The sequence below is a fragment of the Saccopteryx leptura genome, chromosome 7, assembly GCF_036850995.1.
Source record: "Saccopteryx leptura isolate mSacLep1 chromosome 7, mSacLep1_pri_phased_curated, whole genome shotgun sequence".
In the NCBI taxonomy this organism is placed as follows: Eukaryota; Metazoa; Chordata; class Mammalia; order Chiroptera; family Emballonuridae; genus Saccopteryx; species Saccopteryx leptura.
Window position 1 is genome coordinate 60,121,981 of NC_089509.1, and position 21,313 is coordinate 60,143,293.

At 36.1% G+C, this 21,313-nt stretch overlaps 1 protein-coding gene across 1 annotated transcript in view; it reads right to left on the reverse strand.

The window, feature by feature from the left end:
* Positions 1–21,313, reverse strand: part of OLA1 (Obg like ATPase 1) — a 195,380-nt gene that overhangs the window by 70,082 nt on the left and 103,985 nt on the right. Inside the window, exon 5 of the mRNA XM_066345980.1 lies at positions 855–1,030. Coding sequence (XP_066202077.1) covers positions 855–1,030 — 176 coding nt within the window. The remainder of the gene's footprint in view (positions 1–854; positions 1,031–21,313) is intronic.

Below are 21,313 nucleotides of genomic sequence, written 5' to 3' on the forward strand. Positions count from 1 at the left end.
AAAAAAAAAGCACAAAAATTTAAAAAGCAAAAAAATCCTTCCTACCAAAAAGAAACGTAAAAAGCAACAGCAATTTACAGAAGATGTTCATAAATAAGAAAATTCATAGTTAAGGCATTGTTTTTTAATGTAAAAGACAATTTGAACATACGTTTTTTCGATTTTTATTTTTTTTAATTGATTTGAAAGAGAGAAACATCAATCTGTTCCTATATGTGCCCTCATATAGGAAATGGACTGGGGACTGGACCCACAACCTTTGTATATCAGGAAGATGCTCTAACAAACCAAGCTATCCAACCAGGACATTTTAAACATATTTAAACTAAAAGCTCAAACATTGATTTTGAAACACTTGTTATATTACCAGTAATTATTCATTACAATGTGATAGAAAACATTTGAATATTAAAGACAATGACATATATTCATTCCATAAAAGGTTAAAATTATCTGTCTACTTTAATAGTGCATTCAGTCTATGGAAGACAATTTCTTGTTAAATCACTTCTTCAAATCCACACTCATATATTCAATCATTTTTTCTAAATCCAGTAATTTTTTCATTATAAAATCACATTTCTCTAACACTAACACTTGAAGATATACATAGTAAGCATATAAACACTCAATAAAACAGCTAAATATGGCTTTTTAAGAACACCTTAAACAGCCTGTCACCATGACGCTTTGTTGTCAAAAGAAAATAGTTTCTCAACAATTTTTTTCACCAAAAAATGATCCTTGGATTCTAAAATTCCAGAACAATATCAGATATGTTATGATCTTTATTTTAAAGTTTTAATAAAAAAAATGAACTTAAATATCTAAAGAAGCTGTAAATTTTTACTTACATATTCAGGTTTTAGCTTTTTATCTCCTCCTCTCACAGCCACTTTTTCTAGTTTATCTATAATGGGCCCAATCATTTCCTCATCTTTAAGTTGAAGCTCTTCGTGTATTATTTCTATATCTCGAATAGGATCTACACTTCCTTCAACATGTGTGATATCATCATCTTCAAAAGCACCTAAAATAAATTAAAAGTCAGCAATACAATAAAAAAAATCTAGAAGGTCATTATTAGAGCAAAGATCCCTATAAGGTTAATAGTTTATACAAATTATTCTGAATTCCTGTAAGTAGGACATAGTATTTTTTTTTCTTATTTAGTAATATTAATATTTAAGGCACTAGCAACAAAACAGTAATTCAAGAGCCTCAACAATTCAAAAACTGATTGCAATAAATAAAATTAAGATCTTTACAGAAAGAAAATTATGCTCCAGAAATACTGGTATTTTCAGGTTAGGTACTTTAAGATACTGAATTCCAGGCATGATAGCCTAAGTTCTAAACACTATTAGGGTTTCCAAGGGAAACCAGATTTGGGGGAGGGGTCTGAAATCATCTGGCAGACCTCTTCCCTGCTTCAATCTACTTTATCACTGTGGTTCTGACGGTGATTAGATAATGAACCACTCAGACACACAATTTACACAGCAGCTAATTTCATCGGCCTGATTTGAGGGTATGGTTTTTAGGGGGCTATCAAAGAAGCAGATGAAGGTGCATTTGTCATATATGAGTGACAATCATTCACATGATCTGAACAAAATGGTGCTGGCCCTTATTAGAAACACATGCTATTATCACATATTTAAAGTGCAGTTGAAGCCATAATTTCAAATTGCCAACTGGAAACATAAGGGTAAAACAACCAGATATTACTGAAGCATGTGTACTGACTTTATGCCCTTCTGAAGACATAATGTGGCAACATAATTCAACTAGGATTTACTTAAATTATTAGATAAAGAACAGTATCACAAAAATGAACAAATACTAAGAAATATTACAAACAGAAAGCAATGATATACCCACAAACAAGAAACATAAACAAATTGTTAATTAATTTAATTAAAATTATCAATTAGATTATGCTTCCAAAATGAGATGTTTTCAAACATAAAGTATCAATTATTTTAGATAGAGGTACCATAGAAAGCATGAGATTGTTTGAGTTTGATGGGAGAAAATAGTGGCTATAGCTCATTCTTACATACTAAAGACCAAAATATTCTCATCACAGGTTACAATTTTTAAATAAAATTAAACTATTTGTATCTTAATGTGGAATTATTTAGTAATAATAAAGCATAGTATATTGCTTCATTTAAAACATAAGTATTTAAGATAATACTTAAGTATTTTTGGCATACACTGATGTTTTATTATATAATACCAAATTCATATGAACAAAATTAGCAAGAAATGAGAAGGTACATCATATCTTACTTATTGATAAACACACAAAACAGACAATGATTTAGGTAAATTTTTTGATTATTTTAAAAGTATAAAAGAAGTCTCCCTGGAAGGACATTAGATATTTCTTGTCATGATTTGAAGCATCTCACACAAATGGCACAATAAAATAGAAAAATAAAAATAAAAGTTAACTTCCTGGCAGTCTGAGCAACAAAGGAAACATGGTCAGTTCAGTTATAGAAATAACTAAACTTTTTCTGACACTCAGAATGAAAAATATTCTATATAGTTGGCTTTACATAGGGGCCAATAAAGAACTATTATAGTGATGTCCTCAACAACATTCCTACAGTAAATACATCAGCAGGTTCAAATTGGCAATTTCTTAATGACAACCCTCAATTTTAACCAAGTGGATAATAGAGAGAAACAGTAATCACAATCCTTCTGGAAGCAAAGAAAATAAAGCTCTCTGATAATATGAACTAATACAAATGGAAAACCTAGAATAAGGGGGAGAGGGAATCACTTGTCTATCATACAACCTTCAAACTATTCTCTAGATTGCACCATGTTTAGAGTCTGCCAAGGATTAAGCTGGGAAAAAAGTAATGACTGGATCATCACTAATCATCCCCCTTACTATAAGAATAAAACCACAAATCACAGGCTCTAAACACTCTGGATTACATTGTTGTTCCTATGCCTGAAAGTCAGTAAGTATTATATTCATTTGTAATTGAGGGGTTAACACTCTATATGAAGAAGTTAAATTTATTTTTGATAACAAATATTGCCAAAAATTAAAATAAAAATTAAGTAAAGGAAACAGTAGTTATCCTTTAAAACTGAATAGCCTTCTTGTGAAATGAGGCCTAAAACAGGCGTAAAATAAGTTATAGAAAATGTGGTGCCGACTGGTGGTGGCACAGTGGACAGGGAATCAACCTGGGATGCTGAAGTCCCAGGTTCAAAACTCTTGAGATCGCTGGCTTGAGCAAGGGGTCAAATGGCACAGCTGAAGTCCCTCAGTTAAGGCACATATGAGATTCAATCAATGAACACCTAAAGTGCTGCAACTATGAGTTGATGCTTCTCTTATCTCTCCCTTCCACTCTCTCATGTGTGCTAAAATAAATAGGTAGATAGGTAGGTAGGTAGGTAGGTAGGTAGGTAGGTAGGTAGGTAGGTAGATAGATAGATGATAGATAAAAATAAAAGGGGGCTTCAGAGTCATACAGGCTTCCTGGTCATAAAATCTTAGTCAATGCCTGACCAGGCGGTGGCACAGTGGATAGAGCGTCGGACTGGGATGCAGAGGACCAAGGTTTGAGACCCCGAGGTCGCCAGCTTGACCGCAGGCTCATCTGGTTTGAGCAAAGCTCACCATCTTGTACCCAAGGTCGCTGACTTGAGCAAGGGGTTACTCCGTCTGCTGAAGGCCCACGGTCAAGGCACATGAGAAAGCAATCAATGAACAACTAAGGTGTAGCAATGAAAAACTAATGATTGATGCTTCTCATCTCTCTTCGTTCCTGTCTGTCTGTCCCTATCTATCCCTCTCTCTGTCTTGTTAAAAGAAAAAACAATCTAAAATCACTGAACCTCTAAAAGGATCTCATTTTCACATTTTAAAAATGAAGATGTTTCTACCTCTCAGAGAATGGATATGAATAAATCAAATAATACTGTATATGTAAAGTACTAAATGCAGAGAACACAACATGGAGAATTCTTTTTTAAGATGTAGGAATTAGTAATTTAAAAGAGATTCCATAGTAATACAGTCAAACATTAAATTTGAGTAATATCACTTAATATTACTCAAAAAACATTTAGGTTAAAATAAACATTGTGAGTTTATTTGTGGTATTTTCCCCCACTAATTTCTTTTAGTTCACCAGAACAGTTTTACCCTAGTCCATGGCCAGAGTTACTTCAATTTTCCATTAACTATAACAATTATCATTTTTGTGATTAATATATATTTGTAATCATTATTATCACAATTCTCCTTTAGGGAAAATACTATATTGGTAATGATGATTCTAGTCATTTTGAAGACTACACTATATCATACTGAATTGCCTGAAGTTTTTTCATTTCTTTTTTTTTTTTTTACAGAGTCAGAGAGAGATATAGACAGGGACAGAGAGTTGAGAAACATCAATCATTAGTTTTTCATTGAGCATTGCGACACCTTAGCTGTTCATTGATTGCTTTCTCATATGTGCCTTGACCACGGGCCTTCAGTAGACCGAGTAACCCCTTGCTCAAGCCAGCGACCTTGGGTCCAAGCTGGTGAGCTTTGCTCAAACCAGATGAGCCTGTGCTCAAGCTGGCGACCTCAGGGTCTCAAACCTGGGTCCTCCGCATCCCAGTCCAACGCTCTATCCACTGCGCCACAGCCTGCTCAGGCAAGTTTTTCCATTTCAACTGTCTTTCAACCCTTCTGACTATGTCAAAGAAAGTTTCAGTTTGATGCTGTTGGTCTTTAATAGCTAACATAAGTTTATCGTTTTAACAAGAGCCTCTGTGCTCAGCCTCTGTGCTTCTAAAGACTAAAAATTTTAATATATCATTTTCATTGCATTTATTTTATTATCTTCAATTTTGACAAATTACACTAATTTTCCATTTACATTAGAGACAAAATTTCCAGTTTAAATAAATTTAATCAAAAATGTAAGATCACATTTTTTGGTAAAAAGCAAGAAATGCAAAAACTATTAATTATGGTAACTTTGCTGGTGGGATATTAATCTGATATTTAAAAACTTTTTGGTACTATTCTGTATAAAATAGGGTAATGTGACAGAGTATGTGCGCAGGCGGCTGGAAAGGAAGGGGCACTGCTGTGTAATACTTAAGTTAGGACAGTCACGGAGGCCTCTCTGAGAAGATGACAGGGGAGCTGACACCAGAATGTCCAGAATAAGGCAGTAATGTGAAAAACTGAGGAAAGAGGCTTCCATAAAAATTCTAAATTGGGAATAACAGCAAAGTGTTTCAGAAATAAAGGTCACTGTGAGTAAACCATAGCAGAGGATAGTAAATAGAGTTTTATTAGAAAAGTAAGGAATATACATTTGTAAACCATGGGAGTTTGGATTTTATTCTGGCTGAAATGAAAATCCACTGATTGGAGAATTTTAAATAAAGGGGAAATGGGGTAATAAAATTTAAACTTTTTTAAATTTTATTCATTGATTTTAGCAAGAGAGGAACGGTAAGGGGGGGCAGAGAGAGAGAGGGAGAGACAGAGAGAGAGAGGGGGGGGGGGGACATCAATCTGTTCCTGCCTGTGTCCTGACTGGGGATCGAACTGGCAACCTCTTTGCTTCCAGACGATGCTCCAACCAACACATCTATCCAGATGGGGCTAAAATTTATAATTTAAAGAGGCCACTTTGGCTACATTAAAAGCAACAGACTCTAAGGAAGGGACAAAAATGATGGCACAAAGACTAAATTAGGAAGTACTGTAGTGGTACAGATAAGAAATGACAGGATGAGTTTGTGAACTTGGTATAACAATGTAGCTGTAGAGAAAATGAAAGTGTTTGTTCTAGGATGGACTAGATCAGGGGTCCCCAAACTACGGCCCGCGGGCCACATGCGGCCCCCTGAGGCCATTTATCCGGCCCCCGCTGCACTTCCGGAAGGGGCACCTCTTTCATTGGTGGTCAATGAAAGGAGCACATTGACCATCTCATTAGCCAAAAGCAGGCCCATAGTTCCCATTGAAATACTGGTAAGTTTCTTGATTTAAATTTACTTGTTTTTTATTTTAAATATTGTATTTGTTCCCGTTTTGTTTTTTACTTTAAAATAAGATATGTGCAGTGTGCATAGGGATTTGTTCATAGTTTTTTTTATAGTCCGGCCCTCCAACGGTCTGAGGGACTGTGAACTGGCCCCCTGTGTAAAAAGTTTGGGGACCCCTGGACTAGATGTTGGAAGGAAGGTCATGACTGGAGACATAAAATTTGGAGTTATCAGATGTGTTTAGTTATGGATCTAGATGAAACTACGTAGAGACAGCACCCCAAAACTTAGATGTTTCATAGGGAAAGAGGATGTGGCAATAGAGACTAATAAGAAATAACAAAACCAGAGAAAAGGTAGGCATATGCTCTTATAGGAGTGAGGGGGAAAAATGTTTTAAGAAAGAAGCATTCAACTGTGTGAGATGCTGTTTAGAGGTAAAGAGAGTACAGAAAACTGATCACTGATATTGGTAAAAAGTGGCTCTTAGAAACACTTTAATAGTTATATCCCTTTCCACTACTATTTATTTCTTCAATATATTAGAGATGAGAATACTATGACTCAAGAACATAAACATGGGCTTATTCTCGTTTCATATAACCCAAGAGTACAAAAGAGCTAAATTTTAGCATTTTAAGTTCATTCAGATTTTGAATATTCCTCTATATTTTACAATGAAAAGTAGGACAAAAATAAATCAAAGAAAACAATATTTTAAATAAAAAACATTTTATTCATTGCAACAATAATATACTATAATATGATAAATGCACAATAAAAACATTTGTAATATATTGTAATTATGCTTACATGCCTATTAATTTTTAATAATAATTGTAAGAAAAACGTACTCATTTAGTTACAAATACATCACATCACACGCAATGGATCGACTCTGCAGCGATTGAATACGAACATTTACAGATTTGTCTTCCAATATCAAAAAGGAGGACATTTAGGAGGATACTTTTCAAGGGAGAATGAAACTTACAAAAGAAGGACTGACCTCCCTAAAGGAGGACGATTGGTCACCTTATCTATATATACTCTAAGTCAGTGGTCCCCAACACCCAGGCCACGGACCAGTACAGGTCCGTGGGCCATTTGGTGCCAGTCCACAGAGAAAGAATAACATTATTTCCGTTTTATTTATATTTAAGTCTGAATGATGTTTTATTTTTTAAAAATGACCAGATTCCCTCTGTTACATCCGTCTAAGAATCGCTCTTGACGCTTGTCTCGGTCACATGATACATTTATCAGTCCCATCCTAAAGGCCAGTCCGTGAAAATATTTTCTGACATTAAACCGGTCCATGGCCCAAAAAAGGTTGGGGACCACCTCTCTAAGTGGACTGATGATGTAAGGTAAAAACACTATGCAATTTCTTAGTCTTTGAAAGAAATTCTCTCAGTCAAAAGGAAATCATAGCCATTTTCAAAGTTTCACATCCAGGTAAGATGGCATAAATAAACACTGAAACAAAACTTGCAGTTTGTCAACCAGATACATACAAAAACAGCAACGCCATCCATACATGTCATCAATGTCAAAAGCAGTAAAATCAAATCACATATATAGCTCAGAATTCTCCAAGGTAGCTCTATCCCAAAAGACAGTGGAGCAATGTTTCAGAGTTGTAAGGAAAAAAATTGTGATTCAAGAATTTGATATCTAGCAATTGTTTTTCTTGTCAGAAATAGAAATCAATGGCAAATAGATTCTGAACTTAATATATTCTCATATATAAGACTACACAACCACAGAAATCATGCTAATAAAATAGTACATAAGAACAATAGAGCCCTGGCCGGTTTGCTCAGTGGTAGAGCGTCGGCCTGGCGTGCAGGAGTCCAGGGTTCGATTCCCGGCCAGGGCAGACAGGAGAAGAGCACATGTGTTTCTCTACCCCTCCTCCTCTCCTTCCTCTCTGTCTCTCTCTTCCCCTCCCGCAGCCAAGGCTCCATTGGAGCAAAGTTGGCCCGGGCGCTGGGGATGGCTCTATGGCAGCGGTTCTCAACCTGTGGGTCGCGACCCCGGCGGGGGTCGAACGACCAAAACACAGGAGTTGCCTAAGCCATTTTCCGATGGCTTTCGGAGGCCCCTGTGTTTTGGTCGTTCGACCCCGCCGGGGTCGCGACCCACAGGTTGAGAACCGCTGCTCTATAGCCTCTGCCTCAGGCGCTAGAATGGCTCTGGTTGCAACAGAGCAACGGCCCCGATGGACAGAGCATCGCCCCCTGGTTGGCATGCTGGGTGGATCCTGGTCGGGTGCATGCGGGAGTCTGTCTGATTGCCTCCCCCGTTTCCAACTTCAGAAAAATACAAAAAAAAAACCCCAAAAAACAATAGAACAAATAGAACTGTATTATAAACTAGGAAAAGTTAGGAATAATTATATAAAAGCTCAAAGACAGAGAGAGGTGAAGTAAAAACACAGGTGAGCTCACTTCCATGTCTTTCATAGCAAGAAATCAATAAATGTCATGTGAAGACAAAACATGTAATTAAAAACTAATTTCTCCAAACCTTTAGTATTTTCATGATTCTTTTTCTTAACTATAGCAAGATCATTTAAAAATATATCTTTTGTTAAAAAAAAACCTACCTAAAGTTCAGTAATTTCTTCTGTATTACTCCAGCTCTTTCTTACAAACTCAATAAAATTTAGTATTCTATTTAAAATAATATATACACTAATGATCACATTTATATAAAATTGTATCTCATTCTTAAAAAAACTGATAAAATGTTAATGAAAATAATTCCTGGGCAATGAGCTATTGAACAATTTTTTAATCATCTTCTTTATCAATTTTTGTCTTGCTTAAACTTTTGATAATGAACACGCATAAAGCTCTCTGATAATCTGAACTAATCCAAAGCCTAACCAGAGCACGGGGTCATTGGCCTAAGCGCAGGATCATCAACATGATCCCAGGACCACTGGCTTGTGGAAAGTGTCACAATCTGGCCTGAGCCCCCGCACCCACGCCGTCAAGGCACATATGAGAAGCAATCAATGAATAACTGAAGTGAAGCAACTATGAGTTGATGCTTCTCATCTCTCTCCTTCCTCTCTCTCTAAAATCAATTTAAAAAAACATTCTTTTTAAATCACAATAAACAAGTTTAATTTGCAGAAAAATTTACACAAATTTCAGTTTTGCAGTGACTAGTCACAAGGAGAAAAGTACTATTGCCATGAAATATATCTTATATTTATACATTTCTTTCTCCTCCCCCTTTCTCCATCTCTCTCATATACGTATATAAAATGTTATTTCAGCCATCCACATAAATAAATAAATAAATAAATAAATAAATAAATAAATAATGGCTGAAAATAATATTAACTATAGAAAATCTATAGTAAACTCTCATCATTAAATGATTTGTTATAGGAGAAAATTAAACATAAACTAGCCTCAGACTGGATTCTATCACAAAGATTTTTTACAGAGCAAGCCTACATTGTTTCCTTTTACAGCAAAGCACCTTTTCCGAACCTTCTTGATTTGTCTCGCATTTGCAACACTTTCAAAACAAAATCTCTTCTCTCCTGCTACTCAGCAGAGGACCGAATCTTTCTCAGTTTGCAGGGAAAATGCATGTGATCTTTGGGACACCAACACTTCTTTTTGTTTCTACCCAATCTTTTCTTCTTTCCAGCGGTAAAATGAAAAACGCTGCCTTCTACCATTTATGACCAATCCCTCTACCATCTCTGTTCTGGATCTTACCCTCTACTAAGAAAGTTTGCTCTGCAAACTTCTTTGTATTTTCTGAGACCTCAATCTATTCACACTCTCCCACGTTGACATCATTTGTATTATCTCCATTTCCACTAATACTTTCACATATAAGATTTACATAAGAATCATTTCAGTCACCCTTAGACATAATTCCCATTCCGACTATTAGTTTCTTTCCTCCATTTCGGTGTCAAGCTGCTTGAAAGAGCTGTCTGCATCTGCTCTCTCCACTTCTTTACTTCCCATTTCAAACTTAACACACTGCAGTTCAGAATCTACCTCCACCATGTGATCAGAAACTGATCTCCAAAAGGACACCAGTGATTTGCCGTCATGAAGGTAAAACAAATAGCCATTCTTCAGGAATCCTGAATGACCTCTCAGTAGGGTCTAACTTCGGTGCACTGACATACTCTCTTTCACTGCTTCTTTCCAATGGCATTCTCCTGACTTTCTCCTCTTCTCTGGCCACTTCATTTCAGGCCATTCCTTTTCCTTTTCTGTCTCATAAATGCTGAGCTCTTAGCTTTCTTAGCTCTCTCTTATCCCTGTATAACACACTCATTAACATAATTTCTAACCCAGAACTCTCCTGATTGGCAAAAGTATACTTTGAGGTAATAGATAAAATAAGCAAAAAACAAACAAAAAAAATCATCTTCTTAGATATTATATAATTTCTATTATAAAAAAGTGAATAAATGCAAAATGTCAATGCTTATGCTAAGCTTATGGCTTTTAAAATATGTGTGCCTTCTTTATTGAGAGCCAGTCAGAATATAAGTATTTGATTTGGTGAGAGACATTCGACCATCCAAATGTACTGCAGATTCTACATGATATGTATTTTTTGGTATGATGTGATAAAATGAGTTGTATATTTCCAGTTATTATAAGTAGACCAAAGATTGATCAGTTCATTCATTCATTCATTCATTCATCCATTCAAAGCCAGTCTTATTCCATAAAGATTTGAGTTAAAAGGATAAATTTATACTCTGTTTAGCATGCTAAATCTAACTGCAAATGACTTTAGAAATAAAACTATATTTTGGAAATTCAAGACTTCAGTGAACTGCTTTGCTGTTTAAATTTAGGCTGTCTTCTATTTTCAGAACCAAAACATCTCTAGCTAGAAGTAGAAATAGTTTTGAAATATGTGATTTTTTAAGTATACAGGTTCCAGAGCAGTAACTTATAAACCACCTATCATGGAAATTTTGATATTCCAAATAGCATGTCTATAGAGTTTGGGGGGAATAAAAGGGCATATGGTCAAGATGGATCTAATTATGTTTTTCCATCCCCTTCCACTATACAATGCACACACAGATAAGGAATTCCTTGGTCTATAAACCAATGCATAAACTGCCACCCTCTCAGTATATATGCAAACCACAATATGCTTTGCTAAATTTAAGTTCCCCACTTAAAAAAAGCTTGCTTATATATCTAATAATATGCTAAGTCTTGTAAGAATTATAAACAAAAATCAAAATAACAGGACCTTGGTCTCAATGACTGGACAATCCAGTTGGGAAAACAAATGTAATCTAATAAAAAAAAAAGGAGAATATTCATTAGCAAGGACTATCAGTAAGGCCCTTAAAAATAGAAAAAAATAGTTCAGGTAAAAAGGATGAAGAAAGGCGTGACAAGTAATAGGGTAAAATGTCAGGAAAAAATATATAAAGGCTAAAATAAATGAGGCTACTGGCTAGCTGACCATCAAGAAATTGAATTGAAGCACAGTAGATTTCAAAATTTATTACATCAGATAGGCGGTGAAGGATAGAAAAATCCAATAACAAGGTAAGCATGGATCTCATCTGCTAGTCAATTGGGAGGCAGCATTGGTTATGTTAGTGAGCAACAAATGGAAAGTAGCATTTTAGAAAGACTAACCAGTAGTAGGGAATCAGCTAAAAGAGAATTGCTGTACTCTACATATGGTAATCAGTTAAAAGAGAATTGCTGTACTCTACATATGGTAATGAAGAAGTACTCTAGAGTCCTGATGGGAGAGATAAAGGAGGGATGAACAGTGAGACTTAACTAAATAAAATAATATCAACTAGTAAAAGCAATGAGAGAGAGGGAGAAAAAATCATGACAGGTTTTCAGCAAAAAATATCTTAATTTGCATCTAAGGTAACATCAACACATATAAGATTCAAAGCAAAAATCAAAAGGTACTCTATAACCAAAGTATAGATCGTAGGGAAAAATTATTTTTAACATTTAAAATATTATTACAAATATACTAAATCTTATTCATGGCACCAAAACATCCTGTCTGCTATATTATTTCACATTCTTTCTAGCTTATCTTATGGGGCAAATAATCAATGTTTTGAACATCTATATTCTAATCCAGAGTACCACCAAAATCACTAAATGGTTGTTAGGTAGAAGCCACATTTTTAAACCAGTAAAAGATAAATTTTTGACCCTGGCCAGTTGGCTCAGTGGTAGAGCGTCGGCCTGGCATGCAGGAGTCCCGGGTTCGATTCCTGGCCAGGGCACACAGGAGAGGCGCCCATCTGCTTCTCCACCCCTCCCCCTCTCCTTCCTCTCTGTCTCTCTCTTCCCCTCCCACAGCCAGGGCTCCATTGGAGCAAAGTTGGCCCAGGTGCTGAGGATGGCTCCTTGGCCTCTGCCTCAGGCGCTAGAATGGCTCTGGTTGCAACAGAGCGACGCCCTAGATGGGCAGAGCATCACCCCCTGGTGGGCGTGCCGGGTGGATCCCGGTCGGGCGCATACGGGAGTCTGTCTGACTGTCTCTCCCCGTTTCCAGCTTCAGAAAAATACAAAAAAAAACAGTCAGACAGACTCCCGCATGCGCCCGACCGGGATCCACCCGGCACGTCCACCAGGGGCAACGCTCTGCCCACCAAGGGGCGATGCTCTGCCCACCAGGGGGCGATGCTCTGCCCCTCCGGGGCGTCGCTCTGCCGCGACCAGAGCCACTCTAGCGCCTGGGGCAGAGGCCAAGGAGCCATCCCCAGCGCCCGGGCCATCTTTGCTCCAATGGAGCCTTGGCTGCGGGAGGAGAAGAGAGAGACAGAGAGGAAGGAGAGGGGGGGTGGAGAAGCAAATGGGCGCTTTTCCTCTGTGCCCTGGCGGGGAATCGAACCCGGGTTCCCCGCACGCCAGGCCGACGCTCTACTGCTGAGCCAACTGGCCAGGGCCAAAAAAGATAAATTCTTAAGTACAATGTTAGAAAACAAGGATATCCTGCTAAAAAAAAAAAAATCTTTATTTTTTTTCAAATTTTTAATTCATTCTTCAAAGTAAAGTCCTATCTTGTGTCAGAACAATGACTCCCAACTTCCTTATAATTCTATAACTCATTTAGAGACAGGAGAGAATTAAACTTACATTGGCACTTTGCTTGACATCTATAGCTTTATTCATAAATTAGAAAATGCCACTTCCTGTTTACTTTCCACAAATGACATGACAAAAACTGTTAACTGTATGGGGGCGGAGGAGATGAGTGGTTTAAAGAGAAAGGTGAAGCTGTTTATTGCATACTCCAAATGCTCTCAGAAGTGTAATTTAAACCCAGATTTAACTAGTCTAGTCTTAACCTAAATAAAGTCTTTTCTCATCTTGACAGTAAAAGTGATCTGAGCAAAAACAGAATCTAATTCATACCTGAACCTCTAGGTTGTGTAATTAAAAAAAAAACTTTATATTAAATAAAATGTGTAGTTTTAACTAGTTTCCTTAAGTTAGAAAGTGGGAGAAAGGCATCTCATTTTATTAGATTTACTTCAGAAATCAATGTGCCTTCTTAAAGATATCTGGGAACACAGAAAAGAAATAATAAATCATTCTGCTAACGAAATTCTGCTAAATAGGATGTAGGCTTAAGTCTCTAAGCTTTCAGAGTTTGAAGCAAATGAAAAGGGTGTATCAATCAAATTTTAATTACTTTAAGTGGACATATTTATAGAACTCTGGAAAAATACAGTATTTTGTAAACATATAAAAATGGAAATAATTGGTCTAGTAATGTAAACTGTTAATTACTTGATGCAAAAGCATAAATGCAATAGCATAACTAGACTTGGTGGGTTATACTCATTTACAATAACAAATCAATCAAAAGTAGCCTTTAAAGTCTTAACCTTCATTTTCCAGGGGAAAACCTATTATTTGAGATATAGAAAAAAACCCTAAAATAATACAGTCTATGCCACAGGCTAATTGTTTAATGCTGGAATAGAAAATAAGACCATGGGTAGTCTAACGATTTGCTTTTGCTTTGCTTTGCTTCTCTTCCAGAGCCCTTCCCTCCTCCCCTCTTATATAGGATAAAGCCTTTAAAACTAAATCCTGGCCAAGAAGAAAACTACCATCCTTCTGACATATTCAAAAACTGATCAAGGGTTTCAGAAATTTTGTAAAATAAAATGCACATAAGGCTGACTTTGAGAAATGAATCTAAAATTTTAAAAAGTATGACCCTGGCTGGCTGGCTCAGTGGGTGGAGTGTCGGTCCAGTGTATGTGCGTCCTGGGCTCGAGCTCCAGTCAGAGCAAACATGAAAGTGATTATCTGCTTCTCTTTCCCTCCCTCTACCCCTTCTCTCTTTTCCCCTCTCTCAGCCAGTGGCTCAACTGATTCTAAGATTGCTCAGGGCACTAGGGATAGCTCGGCTGATTTGAGCACTGGCCCCTCAAACAGGGGTTGCCTGGTGGATCCCAGTCAGGACGCACTCCATAGTCTGTCTCACTATCTCCCCTCCTCTCACTTAAAAAAAAAAAGTGTGATTCACACAGGACATTTACACAAAGTTGTTACCTTATATAGAAGCAATCAAGCAATGCCAGAAGTAATAAGGCATTCCCAATCTTGAGAAAAATAGATGTTTAGTATAAGAGAGACAAAGTAGGTAATTCAGATTCTGAAAAAACTTTAAAATTTGCATTATTGCCCCTTAGTTTTAAGCCATCATATAAATGAAAAATAATATGCTTTTAAGCAGTGATTCAAAAACAAACATTAACTAGGAAAGATGAAATGAACAAAGAGAAAAAAGATGCAGGTATAATGACATAAAAACATTAAAATTGAAGCTTACATTAGTGTAGCAAGCAAAAAAATCTTTTGGTTATTACTGACATCAAATAATGAATTAGAAGTAATACATTATAATATCATTCAATAAAATTTTTAAAATATACAAGACACTAGAAAATTCTGCCTAACAATTACTGGTATTGTGCTTATAATGTAGATAATTAGACATCCATGCCATTAAGAAATCAATTAAAATTATGACCCAAAATCAACCTGTACTTTGTTATATTCAATTGGACAAAGGTTTCATATTTTCAGTTGCTGCAACATATTAACTCTTTCCAAATAAATAGGCAGAAAAAAAGTACATTAATGAGAACTAACATTTATTCATCTCTCAACAGAATTTTCACTTCTAATTTATGTAATAGGTATTTTAAATGCATAACATGATAGAGGAGACTTAACTTGGGGTAGTGAATACACAATACAATATATGGATGATATACTATAGAATTGTACACCTAAAACCTATATATTTATTAACCAATGTCACCCCAATAAAATCAATAGAAAAGAAAATAAATACATAAAAGGCAAGTTTAATCAACAATATTTTGAATATTTATGGAGTTTTTGTTCTACTTCCAATGTTGAGCTATTTGCTTTTGTTGTATTGAACCTTCCCTAAAATCATCCCATTAACTTCCTAACTTCTAAAACATCAGTTAGCCTCTGCCAGTAGAAAAAGCCCTTTGTAAACTGGCCTTTCCCCATTGTCACCCTCCACAAAGCCTGAGATCTAGTCAAATTCTTGTTCTGATGCACTAAGCCCATATTGAACTGTCAATAAATTTTTGCCCATTCCCTTCCCTGGGTCTCATTAGTAAATATCCTTTCTATTACAAATAACAGACATCCCTAAAATGCAGTTTACTTTCCCTTATCTACAAGGTAATTCTGGAAGAGTCTAGGTATAAGAGATCTCTACAATCCCTGAGTCATAAGAGGAGTTGTAGTCACTTGTTTTAAAAAAAGTGCGGTGAAATTGATGGTTTAATATGTTACCTTAAAAATGGCTCCTGGAAAAATCCATTTTTATACCTTTTTAAAGAGTAATGTTGTAAAGGAGGGAAAAAATGCAAAGAGAAATGAACAAAACTAGAATTTTATCTTTACTACCAGTACTTTAAGCAATAAATAACAGTGATGTGAACTGTCTGCCATTCAAGAAATAAACTAGCCTGATTTGTGGTGGCAAAGTGGATAGAGCATTGACCTGGGACACCAAACTCCCAGGTTCTAAAGACTGAGGTTACCGGCTTGACTGTGGGCTCACTAGTTTGAGCACAGGGTTGTTGGCTTGAGTATGGCATCATAGATATGATCCCAGGGTCTCTGGCTTGAGCAAGGGGTCCCTGGCTCAGCTAGAGTCCCGGTCAATGCACATATAAGAACTAAAGTGCTGCAACTCTGAGTTGGTACTTCTCATCTCTCTCCCTTCCTGTCTCTCTAAAAAAAAAAAAAAGAAAAATAAACTAAACAACAAATCAGAGCTTTAATTTTTCTAATGTCTGTGCTCATTAACATCCCACCTTTCAATCAAACTGACCCACTCTCAATGCTTTCATTTTATCGATATATTTTCAATGCTGTTACTCATCTTTCTGTATGAAATATTCTTCCTTCCAACTTATACCTTTCAAAAAGAGTTACCTATCTTTCATGGCATTAATTAGATGTCAATGAAATGATGATGCCGTCTCTAACCATATCCTCTATCGGAACTTTTAACAATAATCTTTTCATTTCATTCATATGACCTGTAGCATGTACATCTAATATTAGAATGTGTGATTCTATTTCCTTGTGACCTAAGCTCAGAGATTCTGCCTTAAATGACTTTCTAGTTCCCTCCAGGGCCTTGATCAGAGCTGATATATGGTAAGTATAAGATGAAGTGAAAAATAAAAGAATCAATGTATAAAAAATGTTTCAAGCACTTATTAGCACTTATAATGAAAAACTGTTAGAGGGGAACATAGATTCCAGATGATACTGGACAGGCAGCACTGGAGCAAAGGATCAATCTTACAGTACACAAATATCTCAAAGAAACCAGTGCTAAGCACGTCAAACTATAATAACAGACATGAGAAGTTTCATCTTTTCACCTCTGAAATGCTAGACTATTAGTGACCAGTATTTACACTTATTTCTGAGGACTTCTTGGGCGTTTTACACTGGATTATATATTATAGTATAATTTTTAAAATTATAAGTCAAATTAAGAAGAGGGGAAATACACCTAAATACTATAACTAAGACTAATAAATGCAACCACACAAGAAAAAAAAAAGAAGGGATTGATCAGTCTGAATAAGAATCAAGAATGGAAGGCTTAAACACAGATGATGTCTTTCTGAGACAGATATCAGCAAAGGGAAGAGAGTCAAGAGACCATTCCAGGCAGGATGAAAGTGTAAGTACAACAAGGGCACAGACTCTGAAATCAGACTATTTGGTTCAAATTTTGATTTCAGCCTGTTTGACTCATTAGTTGTGTGATTATTGAATTTCTCTGTGTCTTAGTTTCCTTATCTGTAAATGTAGGCAATAGCACCTACCTAATAAGATTTTTCTGAAGATTAAGTGATAATATACATAAATATCTTATGATGATGCCTGGAACATAGGGAGCACTCAAATTGTTAGCTCTACTGATGAATGAAAACCTAAAGACAAAGTAAATATTAGAGTTTGTCAACCTTGGCACTATTAACATTTTGGGCCAGATAATACATATATTATTTGCTGTGCAGGCTAATCTATGTATTATAGAATTTTTATTTATTTTATTTTATTTTTCTAGGTGAGAGGAGGGGAGACAGTGAGGCAGACTCCCACATGTGCCCCGACTAGGATCACCCGGCAACCCCAGTCTTCAGTTGATACTCAAATACAAGGCTATTTTTAGCACCTGAGGTTGACAAGCTTGGGCGAACAGAGCTATCCTCAGAGCCTAGGGCCACAATCAAACCAACTGAACCACTGGCTGCAGGAGGGGAAGAGGGAGAAAAGAGGGAAAGAAGAGGGAGAGAAGAGGGAGAAGGAGACGGGAGAAACAGATGGTTACTTCTCCTGTGTGCCCTGACTAGGTATCGAACCTAGGACTTCTATATGCTGACTGATACTCTATCCACTGAGCCACCGTCCAGGGCCATATTGTAGGATTTTAAACAGCACTCCTGGCTTCTACAAACTCAACACCAATAACATATGTGTAGTACAGGAACACACCCCAGCTGTGAAGAACAAAAATGTCTCCAGATTTTGCTAAGCCACAGGTGAGAACCATGGGTATATTCTAAAAGACAAAGATAGCAACCAAAAGATTCAAATGTGCAGATGTCAATGGATGTTAAGGTTCTAACACGGAATAGAGGAGTTAAAACCTAATCCGTTAGATTTTTATAAATTCCTAGCTAGATTTTCAGAGAGGTACTCTTAACATCTTGCTTTGGCTCCCTATGTACAAGATCTAATAGCTTGGAGAGAGACTAAATAGTCACAAACAAAGCAGGTGACTACTGGGTACAAGTTATAGAAATAACTAAAAAAGGTCAAATCTAAAAATAATTAAAGAAAATCTTTACAAAGATTTCTTTTAGGAAGAATGATATCAAATTGAAAAGAAATGAAATGTGGCCAGTCATATAATTGGAGGTGCATGATAGCTAGCTAAAGATACGCATTTTAAGAGACATATTTAATAAGTGCTTACTGAATGTTAATTACAAAGAGAGTTGTGCCAAGAGCTGGAAAGAATTTCAGAGATGAGAAAAAGTTGAATAAGATTAGTTTCTTTCTTCAAAGGTATTTACAGTCTTATAGGGGAAACAGATCAGCACATAAGTACAAAAAAGTAAATCCAGGATGGAGGGGAGCAAGAGTCAGTGTCCAGTACAAGGTGATGGAAAAAGACAGCCTCGAGGTTTCAAACTAGAACACTGATGTTATACAGATGCATTTAAAATGTAGATCAATTCACGTACAGGTTTTGATGTAAGTATAAATTATTTTAAAATTCTATATTTAAGTGCACTGATGCTGTGATAGGAGATAATACTGTGTCTGCTAAAGTCTGAAACGTGTTTAAATGCTTGAAAAATGTAAACATGTGACAGGTATTAATCAGTCAAGTAAACAATTGGCTATTAATTTTTTAAATAACTATTTTAAAACTTTATCCATTATATCAATGGATTATGACTTTTTATCTTGTTTTTCTAAGATATTGTGGGGAGAGGGTAGACAGAAGGATGGAAAAGGAAAACTCACCAAGAACATCTGGTATTAGAATAGAAAAATAATGGTTTGACTAAATCCACATTAAACAATAGGGATCACATTCATGGGTCCAAAGGAAAAGTACTGTTCAGAAAGATGTCCTAAAATCAGACAACATGCCCACAAAATAATTACACCCTTAAATACAATAATCCACCATTCTAAAAAGAGAGCAGAAACATGGAAGGATAAGGCCTAGTGAGATTAATGACAGGAAAGTAACCACACTTTTGGAAGCAGATCGTGTAAGGCAGGTCACTGCATTCCCAGCAGTCTTCCAACTCAATCTACTCTAATTGGCTCAACAAAATGGGAACCAACTACCCAAAAGAATTCTAGAGTTCTACTGCTATCCTAAAGTTTCAAAATCTATTCATCACCATAAATAGTTAAGCCAGAACAAACAATCACCACCAGGTGGTGCCAAATCAAAGCCAGTCCCAGAACAGATTTGGCTAGGCCACTACTTTGTCACACCCCACACCCCCTGCAGCTAACTGTGCAGGTTCACCCATCATTTCATTCATTTAGCAATACACTGACCTCATATTTGATGCAGATGAAACTTTTAGACCTATGCGGCATATTATAGCAGAGGAGGGAAGGTCACTGTAAAATACATTATTGGGGGGGGGGGGGAGAGTAGGTGGGAGCTTGGGTTTATTTAAAACTAGTTTAATAAAGAATTAGAAAAAAAATTTTTTTTGCTTTATGCCATACTTCATTAATATAAACTCAGATAAAGTCTTCTCTTTTTTAAAGATTTTATTTATTGATTTTAAAGAGAAAAGAGTGGGGTGGGGGAGGAGCAGGAAGCATCAACTCAAAAGTAGTTGCTTCTAGTATGTGCCTTGACCAGGCAAGCCTGGGGTTTCAAACCGGTGATCTCAACATTCCAGGCTGATGCTTGATCCACTGTGTGACCACAGGCCAGGCTAACTCAGATTAAGTTTTAAAAATAAGCAGGAAATCATAAACAAGAATGCAGTGAACAAAAAGTTCTGACTAATTGAGACTTGAAATACCTGTAATTAAATGTGAGCACAATTAATGCTTCCAGGCTTTCCCACATGACTCTACTAATGAATCAAGATCTTCACCAAGAGTTAAAGGATATCATATCAATAAAACCCTTGCAGAAAGTTAGCGAGTCCTATATAGCTCTTTTGTCTTTAGAGCATAAAACTTGGGAACTATAGTAATAAAGTAAGACAAATGTCCATTCCCCTTCCCCAATGTAAAAACTAAAATAAAAATTTCTCTAAATTCCGTTAGGAATCACCTCACTTACTCCCCTCCATCTCCATCCTATCCTATCCCCCCCCCCACCAGATTTTAGCACTGCTCATATGTTATACCTGTCAAGATCTGATGACTGTATGTTATGTATTCATCTGAACAGAACCACTACACTTAGTTACAGGCTATCATCAACCAATTCATTCTCTTGCTAAAATCAAGTCATCCAATTACTCCTTGACTAATCAAGGCTGTTTTGGCTTTTTCTTTTTTCAAAAGGTACTCAACAGCATAAACAGTTCACTTACAAGAAATGGAAAGGGGCTAATCAGCAGAATTATTGTTTTGCTGCTACAATTTGCAGTATTTAAATTTAGTTGCTGATTGGACTGAAAGTTTTATGATATAGCATATGAAACTACTTTAATATAACCGAAACTGTATAGCTGTATTGTATTGTCATGGCTATACTGGTTTACTCTGTAGGATATACAATTAACTAATTTATTTAAAATAAATATATGTTAAACATAACTTTCAGTACACTCTCCTTCATACATTGGTTTTATAAGCAAAGGGAACAAGCTATTAATCCTAAGCATCATTTTTAAAGTCAGCACCCATAAACATGTGTATTTGTTACATGTGTGTAAAAACTACAATTGCTTGGGTTTTTAACCTATATTTATTTTGGCTTCTAAGCAACAGTGAACTAAAAAGACATTATTTAATTGATTATTATTTAAGAAAATAAGGATCATCTAAAATGGGTACATGTTTTAAATAAATGTTACACCTCATAATAAAACAGTGGACACTACATTTCTAAAATAAGGAGTATTTCATTACAAGAATAATTCTGGGTACACACAAACTGTAAAGTAAAATTATTACCT